This window comes from Natator depressus, chromosome 18 (genome assembly GCF_965152275.1).
Source record: "Natator depressus isolate rNatDep1 chromosome 18, rNatDep2.hap1, whole genome shotgun sequence".
NCBI classification, from domain to species: domain Eukaryota; kingdom Metazoa; phylum Chordata; order Testudines; family Cheloniidae; genus Natator; species Natator depressus.
In genome coordinates, this window is record NC_134251.1 from 18689336 (window position 1) to 18716301 (window position 26966).

The 26966-nt window shown below is 45.4% G+C and overlaps 1 protein-coding gene across 5 annotated transcripts in view; it reads left to right on the top strand.

Annotated features, from left to right (window-relative positions):
- Positions 1-21007, top strand: part of PLCH2 (phospholipase C eta 2) — a 275766-nt gene extending 254759 nt beyond the window's left edge. For 2 of the 5 annotated variants that reach the window (XM_074934095.1, XM_074934096.1), the window contains exons 20-22: positions 806-885; positions 13090-13429; positions 18033-21005. In XM_074934095.1, coding sequence (XP_074790196.1) covers positions 806-885; positions 13090-13429; positions 18033-19777 — 2165 coding nt within the window. In that variant the 3' untranslated portion in view covers positions 19778-21005. Of the gene's footprint in view, positions 1-805; positions 886-13089; positions 13430-18032 lie in introns of all 5 variants that reach the window. The other 3 variants (XM_074934093.1, XM_074934092.1, XM_074934097.1) reach the window with 2 other exon arrangements.
- The last annotated feature ends 5959 nt before the right edge of the window (positions 21008-26966 follow it).

The window sequence follows — 26966 nt, forward strand, 5'->3', positions numbered from 1 at the left end:
TAGCTTTACCACGTGTGCACACAAATATGAATCTGCACTGGGGAGGAGTTGTGAGCCATGGCTAGAGCAGGAGACTGGGTATTCAGGACTCCTGGGTTCTGTACCCACATCTGCCACTAACTCATCCTGTGACCGTGACCAAGTCACTTACCCTCCTCTGGCCAGATTTTCAAAGGTGCTCAGTGTCCAGAAGTTCTCACTGAGAACAAATTCTAGCTACTTATTTAGGCACTTCTATGGACACTGGTGTTGAGCTCTTTTGGAAAATATGGTGCCTTGTGCCTCAGTTTTCCCACTTGTAAAATGGGGATGCTAATACTTGCCTCTGTCACAGGCATGTTATGCAGCTTAATTAGTGAATGCCTTACGATGCTCAGGTTTAAAAGTGCTCTTGGGTAGAAGTGCAGGGGATCAGGCAGGAACTAGGAAAGCACTATATAGCTACAGATGCTGGACTGGAAAGGCGACAGTAAATGGTCCATTTCTTAATAATGGCCCCAAGTCTGCCGGGGACGAGCTAATCAGTTTGCATTGCAGAATTGACAGCAGCAAAAGTGTAAAGTGGGAAAATTAGGGTGACTTTTTTTTTTCTATAATAAGGAAGGGACAGGGGAAAACACCAGTAAACTTTGTAAATGGTATGTTGCTCTCACACAAATCAAGTGTGGCAAGATGATGTTCAAGCCTGAGTGCTCAGCGGTTGGACGTGGCCGTAGAAAGCTTGTTAAATTTTTCCCTCCTGTGGTTAGAAATGGAAAGTCTGTAGCGACAGGAGGCGCTCATCTCTGCTCGCTGTGTGTTTCAGGCTATCGGCACGTGTACCTGGAAGGCATAGAAGAGGCATCCATCTTTGTTCATGTAGCTATTAATGACATCTGTGGTAAGGTGAGTGACTGACTGCAGTGCCATAATGCAGCCTGCGTTTGTAATCATGCTGGCAGGGTTTGTACCATGCAGGGAGGGGGAGAGCCCAGGGGTGGGACCCAAGCTGACCCATTTGTGGAATCCAAGTAACTGCTGCTCTGAGGTTTTCATAGTAGCCTGAGAATTCTTTAAACATCTATGTAGCATAAGCGGGTGGCACAACCAGATAAGGAACCCCCATTGGATTCCTATCTAGATACTCCCCATACAGTGCTTCATTTCTGGGGCATTCTTCCATCGCTTCCCACTCTATTGCTCCTAACGAAGGGCCAAATCCTGACGCAGTTCTTACTCACTCCTTACGGCTACTGGACAAAACTTGGCTAGGAACTCTGGTGTAACTCGGAAGTGGCTGCACTGAAATGGCAGAATTCAGCCCATTGTCTGAGTAAGGCCTTCGGGATTTCGCCTAAGTGTCCTGCTATCAATGCAGCCGTATGCAGAAGCACAAACTGGCGAAAGCCTGCTTGTTCAGTGAGCAGGTTCTCTCTCTCCATCACCACACGCCTCTCCAGGCACCGGGCATGTCTTCCAGCCCTTGTGGGGGAATCAGAAGACAATGGAGCATTTAGACCATATAAAAATGTGTCGGGCTGTCTGTACTTTACATAACACATCTTCTGGTGGTTTCTGAACACCCCCCCCCCCTTGTAACACTGATACAAACACTCATGCAAAATGAAGGATTCACCCACCCCCAATACATTGTGTAACTGGTGGACAGCTCCTAAAGGGGACAGCAGCACCCTGCTGAGTGATAGCGTTTTATAGGCAAGGGTATAGCACTTCAGCACATATGTATGCATGTATAGGGTGTGTCTGATACATTTTGTGCTCCTAAATTAAAAGTGCAGACCTGAACTGTTGGGTGCTTTCTGGCTGCAGAGTTTATGCCATGAGTGCCCTGTCACTCTGCCTCCCTGATGCTTTAGCATTTTAAACATAGCGCTGAAGAGTTGCCAGCTTGGAGACTTGATCCCTGCTGCTGCACTTTCCTTTTCGGGTCTGTCTTTGACTCTTGTTGTGCTGAGAAGTGCACAAAGTGGCCTCCCTCCTGGTTTGTGGGGCTCAGTGGTCTCTCCCCACCTGCCATTCATCTGTCCAGCCTCTGGCTTGCTTCACATGCAGTCAAAATACAACTGCCTTGATGACATGTTCTGATTTCATATGAACAGTTCCCAGGTTGAAAGTACAGCCTAAGAGCTTCAAGCGTCCCCTGAGCTGAGTCTGAGACTCTTTCCATTGCAGTCCATAGCGTTTGGTTACACATCTCCCATTCATTTTAACGACGGGCGCGTGGCTAAATCCCTGCAATGCTTTGGAAACTGCAACCGTTGCTTTGTATAAGGTGATAAAAAGAGGGGCAGCAGGCTGACATATTGGCATTCGGACAGCAGGAGGCAGTATTAAACAGGCTGAGAAACCTAAGTGTCTCTAGTGTTGCTCATTTTAGGATAATTTTTTTTAAAGGAATGTGGCTTTTTTAGGTGAATTCTAAAATAGGAAAGAGTTGGAATAACTCATGGGAAAGCTGCACTTTGGGGCATAGAAAGGGGGTGGGTTTCTGGAAGGAACATCCCACTGCTCATTTCAGTTAATGCCTCTACAAGGAGAGGAGTGTCCGGCTGTTACTGCCCAGGTATCTAATGCCTGAACTGACAGCTTTCCGGCAAGTACATCTCCCTCCCTTCTGACTTTGCCGACAACCTTGTCTGCAGCGTCTGACCCAGGATTTCATTTTCCTCATGAGAGGAGCATTGCTCTCAGGAGCAGGAGACTGGAAAGCTTTGGGTGAGAGGGAAGTGGCTGGTGCTGGGTGGCGAGCAGTAACGTGGTCAATGTCAGGGGCTCCAGCCTGTGGTGCGCCTATCCCCTCCACAGCTTGGTAATGCCAGTCCCTAGGAGCAGGAAAATAAATGGCGGGCTGAGAATAGCTATTATGAGACTGATTCTGCCTGAGCTCCCACTGCTATATGCCTGAGATCAAAGCAGTTGCACAGGGTGTAAATCAGACCAGATTTAGCCTTCTATATAAGGGGGGAGGGATAGCTCAGTGGTTTCAGCATTGGCCTGCTAAACCCAGGGTTGTGAGTTCAATCCTTGAGGGGGCCATTTAGGGATCTGGGGCAAAAATTGGGGATTAGTCCTGCTTTGAGCAGGGGTTTGGACTAGATGACCTCCTGAGGTCCCTTCCAACCCTGATATTCTGTGGGGAAGAGTGTGGTTTTGGCCCAGTTACCTGCTTTCAGATACGTGCTCCCTGGCCTGGATTCAAGCAGCATCATTTGGTTTTACCCCACAAACCTCTCTTTGATTCTGGGGTCACTGTGTGCAGGTTGATTGCCTCTTTCCTGGCCCCTCTTGCCCCACCACGCACCTAGAGCTGGGAGAGCCAGATGTTCAGGGCCCTCAGGACAGTGGCCAGTGCATGCCTAACTGGGCCACGAAGGTGAAACAAAGCGTCTCAGGACTGTCCCCACTGCAATCACCTAACAGTGCCTCTCTGCTCCACTAGCCCAGCTCTTGAGCTGATTGTCCCCTCTACCCAAGGCAGGTCATGGAAAGAGAAGTGATAGAATTTACCAAAGCAAAACTTTTCCGAAATGCAGATTCTTCTCCCTGCCCCAGTCAGAATGCTACAAAACAGGTAAATTCTTCCCTCCCTCCTGATACAGTGTGTGTTCGCACTGCTGCAGCTACTGTGTGCAAGAGGGATTGCGCAGTATGATGCCCTCCATCAGGGGACACGGTGGGTATGTCTACACTGCAGTTTTAGACACCTGCAGCTGGTCCATGCTCGCTGACTCATGGTAAGGAGCAGTTTAATTGCAGCATAGACATTTGAGGTGGGAGGGTCCCAGAGCCTGGGCTGCCACCTGTCTACACCACAGTTAAACAGCCCCATAGGCCAGGTCAGCTGTCACAGGGCAGCTGTAGGTTTCTTAATCGCAGTGTGGGCATACGGTGTCCGGCTAAGCTGTCCAGGCCCTCTCCTTTCCCCTGCTCCTTTCAGGGACACTGTTGCTGAGACCAGTTGTGAGATCTCTGTTGCTTAGGCAGTTCCATAAACCTGAATCTGCTGGTGGAAAACAAAGCCAAATCCAAACACACACACACACTCCTCTCTCTCTCTCTCTCCCTCTCTCTGTTTGAAATCATTAAATTTATTTTATGAATGTTCACCTGCCTCTCCAGTTCTCAGTTACAGCTGGGATAGGACGGAGAAGAACCAAAATAATACTAGGAGAGCCGGGTCTGGTGCTATTTCTGACCCAGCCTGAGATAGGAAATGCTGGAAATGTCCAGAGAGTGTCTGTTGGTTCCCGTGAGACCCTATTGTAACTTCTCGGCCGGGGCACAGATGCTTTGCTGAACTGGTGATGGCCCTAAGCCTCCGAGACTGTCACAGATGGCACAACTCACAGCTCCCCTGCCACTATAAACCTGTTTAATTGTGTTTGCTTTTGGGCCTCTGTTGTTCCACTGCGCTCGTATTTGACCTGCCATCTCCCTCCTCCCCCGCCCCCCCGCATCCTCCTGCCAAAAAACCCCCCAGAAAGGAATGGCTGCCACTATCCTTGCTACAAACCCAAAACAAGGGAGAGAAAAAGGCCAAATGATTACCAGTGCTGCATATCGTAGTATCCAGGTGATTATTTAGCTCTAGAAAGCTTTGTCTGTTATAGAAGAAGCAGCTTCTGGAGCTTAAATCCTGTACCTCCCAAATACTAGTTAGCACTTAATTACTGCAAACTCCACAAGGGGGTTGTCTTTTTTTTTTTTTTTTTTTTAAGCTGGAGGAGGATGGAAAGGGGGGGAGCATCAGGACTTTATCTATGGCCCCAGGTGATTGGAGGGGGGATGTACAGAGACTACTCCATTTCTGTTACTTCCTGAGTTACCTCCCTCTTTATAAGAGCTACTTCATGTCTGGCCCCTTCTGCTGCAACATGCAAAAAGAGATGGGCTAGTTTTTGTCCATCTGAAGATGCCAAGAATGAAAACAAACCTGGGGATGAGGGTGGGAGATAAGAAAGAACTGATCCTAAAAACAATAGTAGGCTATAGCTTTTGTACATATACCTTCAAAGGTGAAAGGCCTTATATACCCTTACTATTCCCTGAGCTATCCAGCTTTCCCAGAGCCATCAAGTGGCTACACTGGCAAGCGAAAGACAAAACTTTTGTCATTCAGAGGTGTTAAAAAAGCACCCCACTGAAAGACAAAAGTTTTGCTGATTGGAAGCGCTGGTGGGAACACTGCTCTGTTGACAGGAGAGCCGACAAACAGCGGCTACACTACGTACCTTTTAGCAGCATGGCTGTAGTGACACAGCTGTGTCACTAAAAGCTGCTTAGTGTAGGCATAGCCTAAGACTCTTCTCTTGTTGAGTGAAATCTTGGCCCCTTGAAGTCAATGGGAGCTTTGTCATTAACCTCCAGAGGGCTGTTTTTAAAGCAGAGCCATTCTTAAACTTGGAAGTCAATTAAATTCAGAGGGCACATTTTCAACTCTTTTTTTCGTCTCTTTTTTAAAAAAGCTTCTTAAATGTGCTGGGTTTTTTTTTGTTTGTTTTTTTTTTTTACGTGGCCCTAATTAAAGGCAGGGGAAAGTGACAGGAGATTTTAATTAGGGCAGCAAGAAATAACGAAATAAACAATAAAGACTTTGTCTCAGTTCAAAGAAGTCTGAGGGGAAGCTAGGGAGCATCTGATGCCAGCCACTGATGGTTTCCGGGTAAAACTGTTTCAAGTGTTGCCTGGCAATAGCCACAAAAGAAGGGGAAGGAAAGTGCCCACCTGCCCAGCCTCGTGCTGGGATCAGAGGGGATGGAAAGGGGAGCAATAAGATGAAGGCATTTAATTTCCAGTTAAGTTTCTTTCTAAGGTGCCCACTTCCTTCTAGCCTCTTGCTGCCGGTGGACTGGCGTGTGGTCTCTGGTTTTGTATCTGTTTGCCTTATATGATTCTTAGATGCAGAGAAGTTGTCTCTTCAGCCCTGGTCATCTACAGGTCAAGTTCTACAGTCTCTCCTCAGTGCACGCTGTTATGTTACAGCAAGAGGAAGACGACCACCACAAGTACTCCTTTTCTTTTTACGGATACAGACTAACACGGCTGCTACTCTGAATCCTAAACCATAGTCATCCCTAATCTTTGTGACTGTTTCCTCTGAAGTGTCCTTAGCCCCCTCTTGTGTGGCAGTTCCTTGGTTTAACTGCTCCTAGGAAACTATTTCATATCTAAATTTGCCTTTCTTTAGTTGAAGGCAGGCACTCCCTTTTACTACCTCCTTGGTCAGTCTCGTATAATTATTTGCTTTTCTTGATTTCTCCTTTTTCCCCTGACTAACTTGCTGATAGATCATTTTAATTTGCAGCAGGGTGAAGCATTTGTTTAAACCTTTACAGGAACTTTGGGGTTGTTGGATTTTTTTCAGAATGCTGTCTTACACAAGTAGTTATCTTTAAGCACATCAAAGGACCCCTGTTGTGTCTTGCTGTTTCATCCATGTCTTTATCTCTTAGCTTCCAATCTACTGAGCTGATTTGTTTTCTGAGTGCTTTATTTCCTTTTCATGTTCTCAATATATTACACACCGCTTGTTGCTTCTCATTACCACTGCAGCCTCTTTAGCTTTGCTGTTGTTTATATGCTAATACTGAGATCTCACCTCAGGAAGACACAGATTTTTAATGAGCCTATGGACACTTCCAATCACATCTTCTACAAAACATGAGACAAAACACTCCCATCCCTGTGTCTCCACCTCGCACAACACCTGCTCACCCCAGTCTCTTTGGACCACATTCTGCCACCCTCATGTTAGGGTAGTACCTTGACATGTAAGTAGACTCGTTGTAATGAACAGAACTGCAGATGGAGTAAGTTTAGACTCAGCAAGAGCAAAAATGGCAGTATCGGACCCACAATCTGCATCTGGACCATTTCCCAGTTGATTATAAAGACTATCGTCAACAAGACTACTGTAGCCTCCATCGGAACCCCTACGCCTCTTGTTAGCTCGGACTTCTTGCTTATTTCCTTGGATCAACTTCTGTTTGTCTGCTTTGCTAATGGTTAGAGTTGAAGTCTCCTGCCTCTTAGCAATGTTGCTCCAGTTTCTGTGGTTTGTCTGGTCTCAAATCACTGGATCAGTTCCTATTGTTTAGATTTAGGGCCAGGTCATGAGATGGTGTAACTCAGTGTATTCATTGGAGCTATGCCCAGTTTACACCTGCTGGCTAATTGGCTTATTAACATCAGTTAAGCTATTCTGTTTTATACTAGCTGAGGAATGAACCTTTAAACTGAAAGGATGTTGACTCCAGTTTTTCAGAAAGACTTCTGCTCCACTCCATGTTTCTATCTGGATATAAGTGCTAAAAGACTTTGTAGGCATTAATATTTTCTGGTTTTAGACATCTATGTACTATAAAATGTCCCCATATTTCTATTCAGGCTCATTGTATCTGATGTTGCTTATAAATAGAGATGGTTGGAAAATCTGTGAGTAGTTTTTTTATTATTATTTTTGACCAAAAATTGGGAACTTTCTTAGACAAAAATTTTAACCTCCCCCTCTTGGCATTTTCCAACCAACTTTACTTGAAAATATTATTTTTTTCTGAGTTTGAAAAAGAACTCCGAGTTGATCTCTGGTTAGGAACCTGTGTAAATGCCTTGATCATGTTAATTTTGGGTGGTTCTGTGCTGTGTTTATATTATTGGGACAAACAAATTTTCAAAAACAATTATCAATCAGTAGAGATGGATCAAAACCAGAACCGTATATCTATTTCCCCACACAGCTGGGTGAAAGCCATGTCACATGTCTCAGAACAACCGTAATCAGCCTCTGGTTTTGCCTATCCTTACTGATCCATTTGCTCCAGTGCAACTAGCATTCTCCTAAACTTAGGTATTGTCGCTTCTTCGGTAATTCACAGTTGCAAAAATAGAGTGTCCCAGCACCTCTAGTTAACCTAATACCTCTTTATGGGCTGTTCTGTCTCCTAAATTTGATCTTCTGTTTCTGTCTCTTCTGTAGTCTATTCATGTATTGTGGAATTTCTCATGTTTTTCTTGATGTGCGTATCTCTTAGAGCCTCCCTCAATGTTTTGTGTCTTACTTGCCTTTACTCTGTCTGTTTGTGATTTCAGTGGACTTCTCTATGTCAAAAAAAAGTCTACTTTTAGAAGCAGAGCAATTTTAGGAGCCTTGAAGGTACCCCCTCCTGACTCAGGAAGGTGTAGTGAGCACCACCACACACCTGCATGCCTCTAACCAGTGAACTCATTAGCATTGTTGTTTCCTTATTAGCATTTTGAAACTCTTCAACTCATATAACATGGATTGTGACATTTTACTTGATTAGTTTTGTCGGGTCATTGATCAGCCAGAGAGCCCACCATTTATGAAGCAGATCCAGGATAAAAATCTTTCTTCCTCCCAGCCCATCCCCTCCCCCCGTCCTTGCTGTCTCTTCTTCCACATCCTATCTTTTTTTCATTTTTTTTAAGCTACAGTTCAAACCGTTTCCTTCAGTTGTATGTGATATCATTAAACATAATGTGGTTAAGTTTTGGAAAGTCAACAGTGAGGACCAAAGGGTCTGTTGCTGATTTCTGTAGGTCTGCTTTGAAGAAGGAAATCGCCAGCACTATTTGCAAAAGCTAGAATTGGAGCTGAAAGCAGATATTCTGGATCTTCTTCTAAATGACTCTTGTTTTTACTTTTTTTTTTCTTTTAAACCAAATTTGCATTGGATTTGGGATCTTGAATCGGTAATTTGATTCAAGCATTAATGACAAGTCTAACAAAGATGCACCAAATAAGCTAGAATGATACCTGGGGCCCTTCACTGCACATCACCCATTCCATCAGTGGGCCACTTTCTTTCGTTTTAATTGGGGTTATTTGTGTGTGTGTGTGTGTTTGGAGATTTTTCTGAATTTTGCAAGTATTTTATAATGGGTCTGATTATCATTTTATAGTAGTAAATGAGTGCACTTGCCAACTTATCTCAATTGGATTCTGCTTGGAAACTTCATATTTTGCCTGGTATAATTTCTTTCCCGCTCTGGTTATTATCAGATGCGGTTGCTCAACAACAAATGTTTAACTTAGCTTTGAATTTCTCCAGTGAAGGTGAGTCCACAATCTCCCTTAATAGCTTGTTCTATTGCCCGAAATGTCACAGAGAGCTTATTTGTTTGTAGTGTTGTTATAGCCCTGTTGGTCCCAGGATATTAGAGAGATAAGGTGAGTGAGGTATTCTCTTTTATTGGACTGTCTTCTGTTGGTGAGAGATGCAAAGTTTGGACCTACACAAAGCTCTTCAAATCTCTTTTGCCCACACAGAGCTTACTTATATTTAACCTCAGTTTTCCCTGCCCTATACTGTTTGCACTTCCTTTGTTGGCTTATGGGAATAATCAGTCCCTGTCTTCTTTCTTTAAACAGGTATGTTTCTTCTTCACACAGAAACGTGCTTACTCTTGCTGGGTATAAGGCTGATCCAAACCCTACTGAAGTCGAAAGAGAAGTTCCTGTTGACTTCAGTGGGTTTTGGATCAGGTCCCTAAACTATGATTTTTATGGGCTAGGTTTATAGGCTCGCACAGAGCAGCTTTATACCCAGCCTGGCTGGCTGGTTGAACTGGGTGTGCAGCTGCTTCCTAGCTCTGAAGCCATGCAGAGCAGGCAGAGCATCCTGGTGAATCTGACCATGTGTTCCGGAGCAGGAAAGTAAAATTAAATTGAACACTTCTGCACCTACAAATGGTACTGCAGAAATGTGACCTCCTCTGTGACATCACAGGGCAACGGATCCAAAGTGACTGCAAGCTAACTTCTAGCTGCTAGCGATACTGAATCAGTTGCAACCTTTATCTCCGAGCTGATAAATTTCAAGCCCTGGCTTATGGGGGCCTCTGATAAGAGCATGTGTACTCCTCTTTACACTCCAAATAGAGGACACAGATTACCCTGCTACCACAGGGCAATTGGATCAAACTGCAAACGAGACAGAGTTCAGGGAGGGATGAACTGGTTAGAGCAGATCAACAGAAGCAAGTTATATAAAAAGATGCTCCAAGCACATAGTCAAAACCAAAGGAGCCCTTTATTATGCATGAGCAGCTTGTTACTTAAAAAGTTGGCAAGTACACCTGGAATGTTTATAGGAATGCTGAAACTTTGTAAAATTCACTGAATTGTAAATCAAGTGGGGGAGGGTGTGGGGAATTGTCTGTGTTTAACATTTGGATAAGCATTGAAATGTATTTATTATGGCTCTGACTGCCTTTGCTTGTTTATAATGTGTTTCTCCAATGATGAAAATGTGCATGAGGGACATTTGGATGAGGAGGTTGTATGATAGGAATTGATTAAAACGCAATCCCATGGGTGGGGAGGGCCAGAATCCGTCCTTGAGACGGGAACATTTCTGGTGCTGGAGCCTGGATATATGGTCTCCTGTATGCTATTATTATGGCACCCATGATAGTCTTCTGTGTGCAATAGAGCAGAATGTGGCATTTTATAGCTGTTTTAGACTTCCCTACAGTTACTAAAAAAATGTAAAGATCAGTTTGAATGACAGGGTTATTTTTGTTTTTGATGAGGCATGTGGGGTTTTTTTAATTGAAGGGGCATTGTCTGATTAAACTGTCAGCTTAAAAATTGAAACCTCACCCGTATTACTAAGACGGCCTTGGCTGATTAAAATTGGAATGATTTTTAAAAATACATTTTTAGCTTGACCCCATTTCTGTTGTTTTGTGTTTTCAGCTGTTGTGTGTCAATCATTCTGGACTTCTCTGTTCTGCTTTGGACCCTGACTCTCTCCTACCTTGCACATCATGTGCTCAGTTACTCCTATGCAAAGAGTTAGGGTATGTCTACACAGCTGACGTAACGTGGCCGTGTAGTTGTGGCTCCAGCGCTGGGAGAGAGGTCTCCCAGCGCTGTAATAAAATCACCCCTGCGAGGGGAGTAGCTCCCAGCGCTGGTGCACTGTCAACACTGACACTTTACAGCGCTGAAACTCTCCTCACTGGGGGGGGTGTTTTTTCACACCCCTGGGTGAAGAAAGTTTCAGCGCTGTAAGTGGCAGTGTAGACAAGGCCTTAGAGAGGGGAGAATTCTGATTGGAAGCATTTGACACCCACTCTGCCCGGTTGTTAACTGACAGCACAAGGTGAAAGGCCGTGGAGATTCAGCCCCATATTTCTACTTGCTTTTTCTGCCGGGTACTCATGCAGTAGCCCAGTGCTGTTGTGTCTGGGTTTCCAGTATTACAGGTGACTTATTGAATTGCAAAAACATAATTTTTAATTGACTTTTTAAAAAAACCTTTATTGGGTTTTTCTTCCAGACTGGCCTAGCCTAAATGAAGTGACCCTTTTAAAATAATTGTTTGTTTGCAATATATATTATTAGTTTTATTTGTATTATGGTCGGGCCTAGGGGAAGCCCTGTGCCACGGCATGCAGTACTGCTCTGCAGGCTGACACACAGCTCTCCTCTGAGACTTTCTGCCTTTCCTGGTGGCAGCTGGCACAACAGGAATGGCCTTGGTCCATAGCCAAGGAAAAGGTGGCCCAGGATGAGGGTGAAAGGAAAGAGGCTTGGGACAGTCACTCAGGCTGGCTAAATCCATGCTGTCATCACTGGCTTAGTGAGGCGAGGGCTCTGCCAACACCAATGGGTTAGAGAAAGGTCCACTGAGATGTCCAGGGAGCCTCTGATTTTAAAAAGTGCAGCACAGTGTGTAGGCTCACAAATCGGCACGGGCAGCCCCTAGGGACTCTTCCCATTGGCTATTTCCCCTTCCTTCTGTCCTGTAGCAGAGCCAGTTACAGGTGTTTGGCCTGGCTGGAGGGGGAATGAACGTGGTGCTTGGATAAGCCAGCTACATAAAACACTGCAGTGTAAGCGGGAAGCTGTTCCCTGGACACGCACAGCTGACGTCTTTATCTTGTTGAATGATAGCCTGCACCATTTCTAGGAAGCTTTGCATTGGAGAACCAGGGAGGGGTTAATGGCCTGCCTTAGATAGATACAGCAATGTCAGGTGAAAGAGCTCTAGCTAGGAAGTAACTTACAATACCTAATATTATTTTTTAAGGTGCTCGTCCAATTCCCATTGAGGTCAGTGGAAGAACCCTGTGGACTGAAATAGAGTTGGATCAGACCCTAATGTCATAACTGTCGCTCGGCTAAGAAGTTGCTGAGAGCATTACAGGTGTAATGTTGTCCGTTTGTTGAGTGCCATCATTGTGGGACTCAAGACACTGACTGATCGGGGTAACCAGAGACATTCAAAGTTGCTGTAATGTACATTCTTAATATGTTTTTTACATTTAGGGTTACTACTGTTTAAAGTATTTTTTTAAACATTAAAACACTTTCAGTGTTTGTTAAAATTAAATATAAATTAACTATTTTAAGAAGTTTTATTTTGTTAAGGGAAAGCACTAACTTTACAACAAATTTGTAAGTCTCTACTTACCCCGGATTCCACTGATGAGTTGATTGCCTCTTCTCCCCTCACCCCAAAGTTCTGCTCTGCATCCTCATAGTGAGCCTGTGGGTGTGAATCATTCACACTTGCGGGCACATTGGAGGGCTGACCCACCAGCTGTGCCATGGAGATAGCAAAACAATACCTAATATTTTGAAAAAGTTCCTTGAAATTCATCGTTGGGAGCCCCAAGGCTGTAAATTTATGAGTACCCCAAAGCTTGCTGCTTTCAGCAGGCATTGGGGCACTCTGCACCTTTCAGAATTCAGGTCCTTATTTAGTGTTTTTCTCTCCAGTATCTTGCCCCTGTGGATTTCCTTGTAAGGAGATGTGTAGTACTAATACAAGGATTATTAATACAAGAATAAAGCTAAAGGAAGGGTCATGAATACAGGAATAAAGCTGGTTGGAAAAATTAAAACAACATTTCAATGAAAAACAGCAATGAAATTCTGCAAACCCATTTGCCTTCTCCATCCCCGTCGTTTTCCAACCAGCTCGGGTGCTGGGCAGTGACAATTTCACAGAAATTGGGGAGGGGGAACACTCCTTTGCACTTTATTGCACCTCAAGTACTTGTGTGCCAGGGCAGACATGCACATCTTCTATTATGGGGGTTTCTTTTATTTTCCAGGTCAAGCAAGCTCTGGGCTTAAAAGGTCTGTTTCTCAGAAATCCAAAACAGGCCTCACTAGACAGTCATGCTGCTGGTCAGCTCCATCGCAAACACTCCTTTAGCAGCCACATTTTACGGCGGACAGCCAGCGCCCCTACCAAGAGTCAGAAGAAGAACAAGAAAGGCTTTCCCGAGATTGTTATCGACGCCAAAGACAACAGCTCTGAAGGGGCCAGTGAAGACCACGAACTGGAAGATTCTTCGCAGCCTCGCTTTGACAAAGAGCCGGAAAGCTCCTCTCCATCGCTGGCTCCCAGAGAGGGGGCCAACGGAGAGGTACATGGCAAAGGGTTGAAAGGTAAGGCCCATAGTTCTGGTAAAGGTAAAGGCCAAACTCGTACTCATGGGGGTGCAACTTTCAGTGAGCCTACACGGAGGTCCAACAGGGTCCGTCTTCAGGAGCACCAGCAGGAGAAACAGAGCGTCTTTGCACGCTGCGCCATCAATGGCTCTGGTAAGATCGGAGTGGCAACCAATTGCATGAAATGCATGATTGGTTCCAAGGAGAGCCCCGATCTAGAATGCAAGTGGAGTGACCATGCTACCAGGCTAATTGCTAAAGATATGCTGCACCATGATCAGTATAGCAGTATAACGGGAGACGAGAGGTTAGAACTAAAAAATTGGGGTGTAACAGAGCAACCCAGGCCTCGGTCAGATTTGCAGACTTGCAGCAGCATCGGAACGGCCAGTGATCAACCAAGGAGCACTCAGTCCTTTGTGACTCCAGGGAAGAAAAATGGTGAAACTAAATGTCACGGGATGAAAGGTCATCCCCGGCAGAGGTGGCCGTGCCAATCAGGTGGCAAGTATGGAAGCACTGTCAACTTGGTGACAGCCAGCAATGGCTCAATATCCTCCAACTCAAGCAGTCTAGAGAGTCTTGGAAGCCCAGAATTCCCCAAGCGCTTGTCTGAGAATTCCCGAAGGCAAGTGGGCACCCTTCAGAGGGAAATGAATGCCTTGTTCATTCAAAAATTGGAGGAAATTCGAAGTAAATCCCCTATATTCTTTACTGGTAAGACCAGATTTTTTTCACCCCATTTGCCTTAGATCACCTCATTGCCTTGGCTTCCTCATAGCTCCTCCCCTTAGAAGCTCCCAGAGTTTTATTTTGCCATCATAGCTCATTTTGTTTTTTTCAGTGAAAGAAAAACATTTCTGCATAAATATGCTTTGTTTTGTTCCCTAGTTGTATCTGATATAGACTGGTCCTTTCCATACCTAGCAAACCATCTTCAGTAGCACATCCATCTGTCGTCCATGAATGTGGAGTGGAGATTTTAATCATGAATAAAGTATGATACTAAGTAAATTTTGAAACTCCCAACCAGAGCATTGCTTAGAGATTGAATTGGAAAAGCAACACTGCTGTCCATCCTGACTATTGTCATCCTCATTATCATTATTATCTATATTGCAGTAGAGTGCACAAGCCAGAGCAGGATAGGGACTTAGTTGTGCTAAGCACTGTACAAACACACAATTAAAGACAGTCCCAGTCCCAAGGAACTTACAATCTAGATATTCTCTATTTCAGCTACTATTTATGGGCTCAATGCAGGATTACTGGGTGAGGTTCTCTGGCCTGGGCTACGCATGAGGTCAGACTAGATGAACATAATAGTCCTTTCTGGTCTTAAACCCTACGAATTTATAAACCCCATGACAATGCAAACACTTAAGTACCTGCTGAACTTTAAGCATGTGATTTCAGTGCAACTTACAAACATGCTTTAAAGTGAAGCATTTGTGTGTCTGCAAGGTGGGAGCTTACCATGGATGTCCTCTTTAATTCTCTTAAAGGACACTATCTAGATTAAAAATTATTCTATTTCTTTAAAAAAAAAATCTTGCTTATCTCGCTAATGAGATCGTAGATTATTAAAACTGAAAGATTTTTTTTTCAAACAATACTGTTCCCTATCTTTGCCATCTGCCATCTTAAGGTTGTATGTCTGGGATTTCTAAAGCAGCTAAGGGAGTTAGACATCGAGAGTGAAATTTCAGAAACACTTAAGTAACGTAGGTGCTTTTGAAAAGATTATTGCCAACTCCCATTAAATTTCACTGCAGTTTATTTCAGGCTCCTTTGAGAGCCCCAACCAAAGCCTAAAGAGCTTCTAGAAGGGAAGCCAAGACGGATTTGCCCTCCATGGATTAGGCTGCTCCTTGTATCTTTTTTAATTTCAATTTTTAATTTTGCTTTAAATGATCTGCTCTGAACATCTGGATTATGTTTTATCGCCAAGTCTCATAGCATGAAATTAAATCAAAACTGCGGAACACTTTGTGTATCTGGATTGTTCATAAGCTCCAAGAGATGCAACATAATGAACCATTTACAATCGTTTGTGCCAGCGTTTGTGCCAGTTTGTCCCACCCCAGCCTGTCACTGAAGAAATATTAAGATAGGCTCGAAATTTGATTAAATCCACCTGACTTCTCAAGTGTAGAATCACAAACCTTTAAAAGGATGAAAGAGCCATTTGGATTGGATGTTGATGAGCTAGTGACCAAATATTAGGGTTGCATAAACTGCAAGCATTCTCCGTCCACGTACTATTTCAGTGCACTGTGCAAAGACCCCCAAGGAGCCAATACAGATAGGCTAATCTAACGACACTTCAGAAATAAACGTTGTGTTGGTGAAAGATGCCAGAAGGATGGGACAGGAAACTGAAGGCCCCTGCTTGGCCACAGAATAGGGAGAGCTCTGACAGCAGCAGTGTGAGCCTTGGTTCTTTTGCCGTGCTAACGGGACAGTGAACATTCAGCCCTCGGCACTTCTGAGCGCCCACAGTGGTATTGATCAGCACCACTGGTAGGGAATTTTTTCACGTGGGTACTTGCCTTATAGAAATTAGACTGAGACACCCTCCCCGACTAGTGGTGTATAGGCCACTGAACAGCCATCTGATGCTTCCAGTCACTGAGCTAGGATGAAGTCCAAGCTTAGTATGCTCAGCCCCCGCACTGGGCAGTGCCAGAGTCAATGGTTCATGTGCAGGGGATCTATGAAAGGGATGTGCAGAAGGGGAGAAGTCTTTCCTTCCTCCAGCCTGCTGGCTTGGCATGGAGTTGGTATGCAGCCACTAACACGGTCTAGGGGCTATGAAAGCCCCATGGGTCCTTGCCTGCCCCTAAGCAGTCTAGGAAACATACTGATTTGGGCCTGATCCAGGAACGCTGACATAAATGGAAGCTTTGCCATTGATTTCAGTTGAGCAGATTTGGGTCTTTGGGACTTTTTCTTCTACCTGGGAGGAAAAGGGCTGGAGAGGGGAGAAAGTTGAAGCTACTTACCAGTCCTTCTAGAAACCAGCAAGGTTGACTCTTGGCAGGGCATCTGCTTTCATGCAGCTAGACCACTAGACTGTTCCCATGATTGACCCCAGTCAGCGAGGAACTATGGCTGGAGATGGATGAATGGACAACATCCAGATGACAGCAGGAACCTGCCCCTGAACCTGTCAGATATGTCTACACTTATTGTTGATTTACCTTGCTTCATGCATGCCCTGCTTGTGTGATATGTAGTGCAGCTTTATGCTGAAGTCATGTTCTGCTTGCCCCAAGATAACTAGCATCTGCTGGAAAGCTCATTTGTGCCCAGTTAGTGCTTCTTTTATAGCAACTCCAGAATGTCAAGTAAGGCAAAAATCAGAGGTGGTTTCAGACTCAGGTTACATGTTTCCAAAACTTCCTTGAACAGTTACAAATTTTCCAACTTCTTTTTAAAACAAAAACCTTTGGTCTGAGTCCAATTTATGCAATCCATTGTGTGCTCTGGTTGGTCAAAAATTCTTAGGATCCTACAATAAATGTATTACTATCTGTGTCTATTTCCCTCTCCCTCCCCACTAATCGATCCTTTTATCTGCTCCTGCCTTCCATAAATTAACTGGATTTTTTCCTCTGTTCTATCCTACTCCACATGCACACTCTCTCTCTGTAGTTAAGAACTGAAAGGACAAGCAAGTTCAAGGTAACTGTTTATTGAGTGTTGCTGATGCGAGCATTGTATTGCCCGGGTTCCTTTTTAGTTTCCAGGCATCTTATAACTACCTCCTCCTTGTACTCCTAAACTTGCTGCCTGGCTTCTTTCTGCTGCTTTGCTAGTTCTTGGAGCATGTTTGCATTTTGGTCAGCGGGCAGCCTTTTGTTTGTGTGTTTATTTTTTTTGGCATGATTGTTTTGTATGTCAGGATATACAGGATAAAGAATATAACCTGAGCATCTGTTTTGTTCAGGCAACTGGCTACTCCAGTGACTTCTCAAGAGTGGACTGTCAGCTTTGTTTTCATCGGCATGCCTTCGTGTGTGGTCTTTGAAAAATAAATGACAAATTCATTTGTCAAAATAAGGTGGTGCTTGCTGATAAGTAACAAAATGGGCAAATTGCTGAAAAGGATTTTTTAAAAATCACTTGGGTTTTCATCTCCTCCACTGCCCCTGCACCACCTTCCTCTTGAACTACAATGGATGCCAAACACGTCACCAGCTAGTCAAGCAGCGATCTTCTGACTTTTGTCTCATGCTGGCCGTTCTCAGTGCTGCCGAAGGATAGAACAGTTCAAACAGATGGGGGATGGGGTCAGGGTTGTTTTGCTTCTTTGTGTATGTATAATCAGTGAAGTAACATGCTACAGATATGGTCAGAAGTGACTAGTGATTTTTGTGTGTCTCATTGATGCTCATCGCTTTCTGAAGATTGCATGTCTTCAGTTGGGTACTGAACATCACAACGAGTTACTTTTGAAAATCTTGGCCAACATTTCTGACAGTTTTCATAGCAAAGGGATATTGAGTAAAATATGCATCTGTAAGTGAATCAGCATTGTTGATAATTTGATTAACCTTTACATTGCCCATGTATTTTTTTTTCTCCCTCCCATTAGGCGTCTGCCAGCTCTCAAGGCAGAGGTCAGTCACTTCTTTATGCAGCCTGGAAACTATGACCGAAGAGCCCATCGTTGCCAATGAAAAACAACATGCTGGTTCTTGCATCCCTCTGCCTGTTAACCCCAGCAGCGATTCTGAACAAGGGTCTGTGTCTCATCATTCCAGTGAATCTAGATCGGCAGGAAGTAGCTCAACAGACCAGCCTGAGAAAGCTGCTCTTGCTCATGAACCACAGGCAGGCTTGGCTTCAAAAGACCAAGTGCTCGTAACTCCAGGGACAGCAGCCACAAGCACGTTGGGCCAAGAAGGTAAAAGTAGAAGCACAAAGGGACCACTCGAAGATGGGGGTGACTGGGAAAAAACCCATGGTAGTGGTGAAGATCAGTCTGGTTTGGCAGTGTATCCTCAACGAACCTGGGGGATGTTGGCACCGAGTGATACTTCAGTCCATTCCACTGAAAGCTGCCAGAAGCAACAAGACCATGTATATCAAAGGTTACCAGATGTGAACTGCACTGCCTTATCCATAAGCCAGAAAGATGGTGCCACAACCAGCCCACCACGACCAAGCCACCTGAATAGCAGCACCCAGCCGACTTTGCCTCTAGACGCTTTCCAGAGACTCCAGCCTGCCTGGGCTCCGGCTGCTTCTGTTTCTCTGACCAGCTCTCACGTATTAGTGAGGAGGTCGAAGAACGAAGGGCACAAGAGTTCTGACTACTCAGCCTTAATGAAAAATCCAAGTAGCCTGTCCCCGGCAGCAGAAGTGTACTCTGATGCCACTGTTCATGACCAGATCTGGAACAAGCTAGATTCCAACAGTCACCGGGACAGTATGTCTTCCTCCTCCAGCATGTCATCCAACGACACTGTGATAGACCTCTCTTTGCCCAACCTAGCTCGCAAAAGCCTTCCAGACCTAGGTACCCGTCACGAAAACATTGAGACCGTTGCTGTGAGAAAGGGCATGCGCCCCCGGTCTGCTACGACATCTGGTAATGAAATGCCAGTAGTGACCAAGAGCAAATCCAATCCCAACCTGCGGGCCAGCCAGACGTCCATTGATGAGCTGCACGCCAGGCCTCTGGCCAGGGTTCCTCAAGATGCATTAGCCTCCATCCCAAGGAGGCATACCTGGAGCAGGCTCTACATGGAAAGTCTCAAACAGTCTTCTGTCAAGTCCAAAGCCCAGGATAAAGCAGGGACCAGCCAGGCAAAATCCAAAAGCCTTGGGGATCTTACCTCCGATGACATTGCGTGCACTTTTGAAAGCAAGTACCGGAGCATCAGCAGGAGCTTCGTCACTAAGTCGATGCGAGAGCAGCGCCGCTCCTCAGGTATAAGGTCCTTGGCCAAGCCCCAGGACCAACTGACCGAGCAGCTGAAGAAGCTGACAACCTTTCAGGAGGAAAACGACATCACCTCCCCCACTAGCCTCGAGCCAGTTGAATCCGAGGAGGAAGAGGAGGGCTTGCTCCTCCGCAGGTCGTCCTCTCGCAGCCAGAGCAGGGTGCGGTATGTTGCCAACCGAGCCAAGCAAGCCCAGGAGAGGCAACGGCTGCAGAGCCTGGGCCAGATCAATGGGAGCCCCATTGAGGAGAGGGGGAACCCCGAGGGAGCCTGCTGCATTGCAAAAGGAGTTTGTACGGATTCAGCTGCCCCCTGTCTGCTGACACCCCAGCTAAAGAGCCAAACAGATTTTAACCAGGACACTGAGGTCTTCTTCATGCTGAAACTCTAATGCTGGGAAACACTGAACAAGGTCGATATTTACATTCCAGTCTGAGCAAAACTTGGAAACCCGAGAGGTGTGAAATGTCCACACGCATGATAACATTTCTTCGCCCCCCTTGAAGATAAAGCAACCAAAGAGATTGGCTGTGAAGAGATGGATGACAGCGTATTGGACATCCAAAATTAGGGCAGGCCCAGTGGAGTCAGCAGTTTGCAGATACGGTTACAGTTTTAAGGGCCTGGGGGTTTTGGGATGGCTTGTTTTGTTTTGGCAGCCTCTACTCTGGCCTTTTTTTCTATCTGACCACCAATTTGCTCCTTCAGTTATCTGTGCCCTCAAGCCACGTTGCTTCCGCCTGCCAGGTAAACCTTTGTGTGACACTAGTGGTGCCCACAGCGACTTGCTCCTGCAAAGTGCAGGTCCATAAAGGGAGGCCTGGCTTTAAAATCTGGCCCCTGGCTGTTTTTCTGAAGAGGCTGAGGCAGTCTGAGATAGTCAAAACCATAGTATAGCTGTTTTTCTGTGTTAATAATCCAGCCAGCAGAGTCCACTGCCCAGCCTGGTCTTGTATGTTCCAGTGAAAGTCCCCAGTCCCTCATTCTTTTAAGCTGAGGAAGAGAAATCTCTCCATGTTCAGGAGCAGTGCTTTTTAACCCAGTCTGTCTATATATACAAACTGTGTCAAGTTATTGTTTCAGAACCCTAATTTTGGGGAAGAAGGAAGGTGCTCGAAAACAGACAGGAAATGTCTTCTATTGACTTTGTTTAGCTCTGCAATAGTTAAAATGAATGCTACTATTCCTTTGAAAAGAGAATTGACCCTTTTAGGTGAGATTTTAACCATGCTGCTGTACATAGCACCTTCAGGATGAATTTTACTTTTTTCTGTTATGCACTGCCATGCAAGATTTTTGAGCGTATGTTTTAAAAAGATATATATATATATACACACACACACACACAAATTTTAGGTTAACATATTTAGAATGAAACCCAACCTAAACAAAATAATTTTTTCATTTTTTAACCTTTTTTATTTTTAGATTATTTTTGTCAGGATTATCATTTGTTGTTTGAGACGAGATGTACATTTTATTGGTGTGGGAGGAGAATGTTTGTTGAGATGTGTTTTTAAAATGGAGCTAAAGTTTTAATTTTATTGCCTAGTCCCTTTTATTGGGGGTATTTTTGTTTTTGTTTGTAACGATTCCTCTCTGGCTAGTTCAAAATTTTAAAATCTATTTGTAAAGCCGTCTGACACTACTCAAATAAAAGCATTTAACCTTTTTCAGCTTCCAGACTGTTTAGCTGCAGCCAAACAAGAGAAGTTCCCCGGATTTCTTATGCTCCCTATAAGATTGTTATGGAAATGTGCCTAATTCCCCGTTTTTCACTTCCATGATACATGCCATTTAATGGACCACCTTTCCAAGGTGCCACCCATTTTAGATCCCACACAACTTATGTCCATCAGTTCCACTGAAATGCAGCCCACTCTGGTTAGAGGGTGGCCTCCCATTGTGTCACAGTATCCTCACAACCGTTATTCAGGGTGTGTGGGTTCAAAAGGGATGGGGGTGCCTCTAGCTGACAATTCTAGGTGGCCCTGTATCTTCCCCCTCTATAAAGGCCTGAACAAAGGACCTAATGTAAAGTCCACTGAAGTCAGTGGAAGACTCCCACTGAGGGCACTGAGATTTGGCTCATTCCTGTAGCAGTCCTCAATGGCTGCCAAGCTGTTCGGTGGAGGGTCTCTACTGCTGCATTCGAGCCTGCGGCTAGAAGGTACGAGATACAGTCCTGGGCAGCTGCAGCCTTCTGGAGCGTTCATCTGTAAGAGCTGTCCCGTGCCCACGAAAGCTGCATGTGGTGAGTAGAACGGGGGGAGGTAAACATGGACTGTTTACTCTGTGGAGCAGTGGTGGAGGTGAGGTTAAGCTTGACTGAAGACAGAGTGGCAAACCTCTGCTCTGATGCTGAGGGCCCTTGGTCTTTGCTCTTTCATGTCTCTGTAGGTTTCATACAAAAATGCCCCTCCCACCCCCGTGTGCAGTAAGGTGCATATTGCTCAGTTCACGCTATTTACGCTGGAAGGACAATCCACCTGCTTTGTGTTGCAGGGTATCCAATACTAATGGAGTCGGATCCACAGATAGGGTCAATTTGGCCACAAGCATTTCAGACCTGGATATTGGATCATAAAGCCACCTTACTGGATGATCACTAGTGACTTGTTGATCACAATGCATAGAGGGACAGCTTAGGGGGGCTAACTTCTCTGACAGAGCTTTTAAAGTGACATTGAAATGTTATCATAAAGCAAAGTCTAGCATCCTTAAATCTCCCCAGGTGGAAATCTTATCACTCCAAATGCCAATTGGACAAAAGTTTTACTAGACTCCCAGGGCACAGGGACTATGGTAACGCTTATTGAAGTGGCCCAACGGGATCTTTTGAATCTCTGAAGAATAATGCCGATTGGCAAAGCGGAATGCTTGACCTGCCAGGATTCGTCCCGCATTGTCACCAACACAAAGCAGCTCCCATTAATATTCACAAGACACCAAGTTGGACTCTAATGCCATTTATCATTGGGCTGAAAAGCTGTATGTTTTTTGTACTTAAAACTAGAAACCCATAGAGCAGAGTGTGTCAGTTTAAGAATGTTAATAGTTTATTTTAAGCTCCCCTGCTGGGTTCAGGTAAGGAATGGGGAGAGGCATTTAAAATGCATTTTAGTTTGGGATTTTTTTAATCTAGTTTCATAATCTGATTCTCTGTATTCAACTGATTAAGTACCTTTTTATTTAACTAATGCACAATATGAAAGTCAAAACCATGAACCACTTCCAGCCACTTGGCTTTTTTCACAGTTATGAAACCTGCATATCGTTTTAACACCCTCTGGTTCATTTGGATTTTGTCACCTGCTTGTAGGTCTATAGCAACTGTCTCTTAAGCACATTTGGACAATTCGCCGTGTTCCAGTAAACCCAGGGGACAGTGAATGCTGCAACATAGGAGACTTTTAATGATGTGTTCAAGTATCTGTTCTAGTGGGATTTTCTTTCACGGTGTCTACAGAAGTTTAATAAGCCGCCTTAATTTCTCTCCTCTCGTTTAATCTTGTTGGCTAGCACACTGGTTTCTCTGCGTCCTATTCTGCATTCTTGCTCGGTTGGTTGGATGCTGCTGTTCAGAGCTGATCTGCAGATGGAAGTCAGGAAAGTGCTGTCACCCACTGTATTGCCTAAAAAATTGTGGGACAGGTGGGGGAGATTTTCTAAGGTACAAGCGGGAGCCAGGTCCCCAAACCCCACTGACTTCCACTGGGAGTTGGCGGGCGCCTAATTGCACTATGTGCCTTTGATCAATCTCCCCTTCCGTCAGTATACCAGCAGACACAATGAAAAGGCAGGCCCTGCCCGATGGAGGTTACAATCGACTTTTAAAAAGAGAGGATACCACAAATAGAGCACAAATTAACTGTCAGATGATGATGATTATTGTAATTAGTAGCAGTCCCGGGACACCCCCTGCCTTGCCAGTATCATTCACTCCCGGACATCTGCAGTAATCAATAATAATCATGAATGATCTGTAGCTGCAAACATTCCCGTTCCTATAACAGGTGAAGTGATTCTACAGCGCTTTCTGGCCTCAGAGATCTATCGGGGAGATATAAGAAACTACCCCCATTATACTGTTAACTCCATGTAACAGCCCAAAGCCCTGGCAGATACTGCACACACCTCGTTCTGCTGGGCCCCATTTGGATTGTTGTGCAGCAGAATGGCAAGTGCCAGAGATGGAATGGCAGCAGGCATTCAGAGGGGGAGTAGGCAGCAAGGGCAGGTGAAGTCAGCATCCTTCCATAAGGCCAATAATGGAAAGGCCAGAGAGAGGACACTGCCATTCTGCTCTGAGATGTGAGTCCTACAGTAGCATCATGTTGGTTCAGTACTTTCCACTGACTTCCAGCTCCACCCTACCTGGTTTACACGTTTAAAAAATGACAGCCACCAATCCTGAAACCTCCACTTGTGATCAGAGGTGGAGTTCATTCTGGCTCAAGCATCATCATCACTAATTAAGACCCTGCAGGTCAAATTCCATCCTCAATTACTAACAGGCAAACCTCATTGTCTACTAATTTGTCCTGAAGTCGAACCCGGGCCAGTCCATTGATATCTGAGCATTGGCACAGGGGTAACTGAATGCAGAACTTGGCCTTGCAGGTGGAACTGTATTAACAATGTTGCTGTTACTGAGGCACAAGCCAGACTATTGATACGGGTCAGCGGGGCCCAAAGTAAACAAAGCTACTCCAAGGGCATGTAGAGAGAGAGAGCAGCACGGTGAGGACATTGCACTGGTGAGAGTTGCAGTGTTGTATATAATAACTCAGTGAAGCTCTCCTAATCCACAGGGGCTGGCTCACTCCTCAGAGACCCTGGCATCCGCCAGGCACAGTAGGAAATAAATGGTGTTACACATCCATTGCTTTTTTATTTCCTGCTCTTTGAGCTTCTGTTGTCTTGCTTCCCATCTCCTCTGCCAATGAGCCACCTGCGCGTGCGGCTGCGGAGTTATCGCATACGAGGAAATGCGTCTTCCCGCCATCCCCAAGCTCAGTGCATCCTCCATTATTAGTATTTGAATTTTCCAGAGTTTGTGACTAACACAGCGTGAGAATGGAACTGTCAGAAGAGAGCAGAAGCCAGCGCTTTGCGCTTCTATACAGCACCTGTCTCCTAAGACTCTCAGACTGCCACAGATGGGTCTGAATCCAAATTCCAGGTCCCCTCTTATAATATGGATCTGAACCTAGACCCAACCTTGCAGGCTGGGCCCTAGGTAAACATAAGGCTGGACTATCCGTCACATCCCAAATCCAAGCACCTCTCCTCTCTGAGGAAACTTGGATCTGAGTTTTGTGGGTTGGATCCATTTCTATTCTATGACCTGTCTAGGTCTTGCAGCATCCCAGGAATGTATTCTTACCCCAGTACTGCAATGGGGAATGGAGGCCTTGAGCAGCTGTGTCTGTCTCCAGGAAAGAAAATAGGGTCTTTGCCACCTGTTGCTATGATGCAAAGGGACAAGGGAGTGAGGTAGAATCACAAGAGCAGGTGTGAAGTAATGGGTATCTAGAGTCACCTTGCTGCCCTGCAGGGTTGCCTATGCAAGCAAGTATTTTGCCTCGATGCTGTGATATCACCCACACCTTTAGAACAAAATATTTCATCCCTCTAAACACCAAAAAAGAAATGGTTTGGTCTGGAGCCCATAAGAACGGCCACACTAGGACAGACCAAAGGTCATCTAGCCCAGTATCCTGTCCTCCAGCAGTGGCCAGTGCCAGATGCTTCAGAGGGAATGAACAGAACAGGAATCATCATTTGATCCATCCCCATATTTGTACCAGACACAGCAGTTGGGTCTTCCCAGGATTCAAAAGCCTTGCTCTGGTCTTCGTCCCTCCTAACTCCTCTTGGTAAGGCATCACATGCACCCAGCACTGCAGCTTGCTGGAAGAGGCAAAAGCATTGCTTTGAGTAGCCAGGAGCCTATGTGGAGAGACAGCAAGAGTTTTCCCCTGCCCTCAGTTCTTGCCATGAGGCGTTGCATGCTGCTCAGTTCATTAAACCCCTGCGACTAGGACCAGTGGTTCACTTTACAAGCTATTTCCGCCTCAGGGTTTGGCTGAGGGTTGGTCCTCCAAGCCCCTCATGTAGCTCAGTGTTTGGCCTTGCTGATGGTGAGCACTTGATTGTATTTTTAAAAACTCATTCTGACAAAGCACAAACGTGCGCAGCAGCCCCTGGTTGGACTTATTAGCTGATTATCCCTCACTTGCCACCAGCTGTGAAGAATCTTACACATAATTTACATCTTCTTATAGCCCAGAAAATTTCACAGGAATCAGCATAAAGCTGCTTACTCCCCCCCTCCCCAGTTGCTTGGATTCTTGCTTGACTCCTGGGAGCAGAGAGTGAAAAACAAATGGGGGGATGATCTTTTTAGCCTCTTGCAGGAAAAAGGTGTTCGTGCCAACCACAGGAGCTGGGGACTGCCCCTGCAGGGGAGCCAGGAGGAGAGAGCCATGGCTGACGGCACTTCTCAGGGTTCTTTGACCCTTGCACTGCAGCCATAAGAATGAGAAAACATTTGAGCGTTTTCTCTCCCTGCCCCTACTTTCATCCACCATGGTCTCTTGTCATTCCTTGTGCTGTCTGTTCAATGGAGGGCCAGATCCAAAACCCATTGAAGATACTAGAAAGACTCTCATTGATTTCAATGGGCTTTGGCTCATGCACTTGAACTGACAATTCTGTTACGCAAAGGTGTGTGTAGAGGCAGCTCTGAAGGCGCTGGAGCTGGCCGAGCGGCAGCAGGAGTTTGCTCTTTGCCTTGGTCTCTGAGTAGAGCCAAGGCTGGAGGCAGAGTTCCACCCTAGGAACGGTGGTGAGCCAAGATTCCTGGAAGCAGGGGTGTTGTCAGACTTCACCGGTGTGGTGCTCTGCTCTATTCAGTGCTGATAACAGTCGGCTGCCTGGGTGTCTTCCCTCTGTGTGCAGCCCCGGCTCTGCAGATCACTGACACAGCAGACCCGAGAGAACCCCCAATGACCATAGACTCCGATAAGGTACAAAGGCACCCGGCCAGGTTTATTGCCAAACGAAACACAGTTTCTCGCTCCCCAGATCAGATGTCTACAGTTCTGCTAGTACATATGTGCTCCCTGACAATGGACAACTCCGTCAGCAGTGGGATTTACCACTGCCCCCTAGGCATGACAAGGCAACTTCTCAGGGGTAAATTCTTATACACGGGTACAAACGAGTTACACCTCACTCCTGACGTATTGAGGTACAACCGCTCTCCATAGTAAGGTGCTGCCTATCAGCTTGTACATGTCGGTTCGAAGAAAACAACTCTAGCCTTCATATTACCCTTTTGCCCCTGTCTTTAGGATGGGTCCGCCTGTTCCTTGTTCTCTGTGTGGAATGTGCAAGTATCGGAGTGTTCTGGTACCATCCTGGCACATGTTTGTACCTCTAGTGTCCAGTATCTTGTAGGTCTGTGTATTTTTGCAGCATCAGCCCTTTCCTTGCCAGCTTCTGTGAGCAGGGCCTGCCTCTGGCTCACAGGTTAACTTTGCTTTATGTTAACAAAGTCTTGACCATTCCTT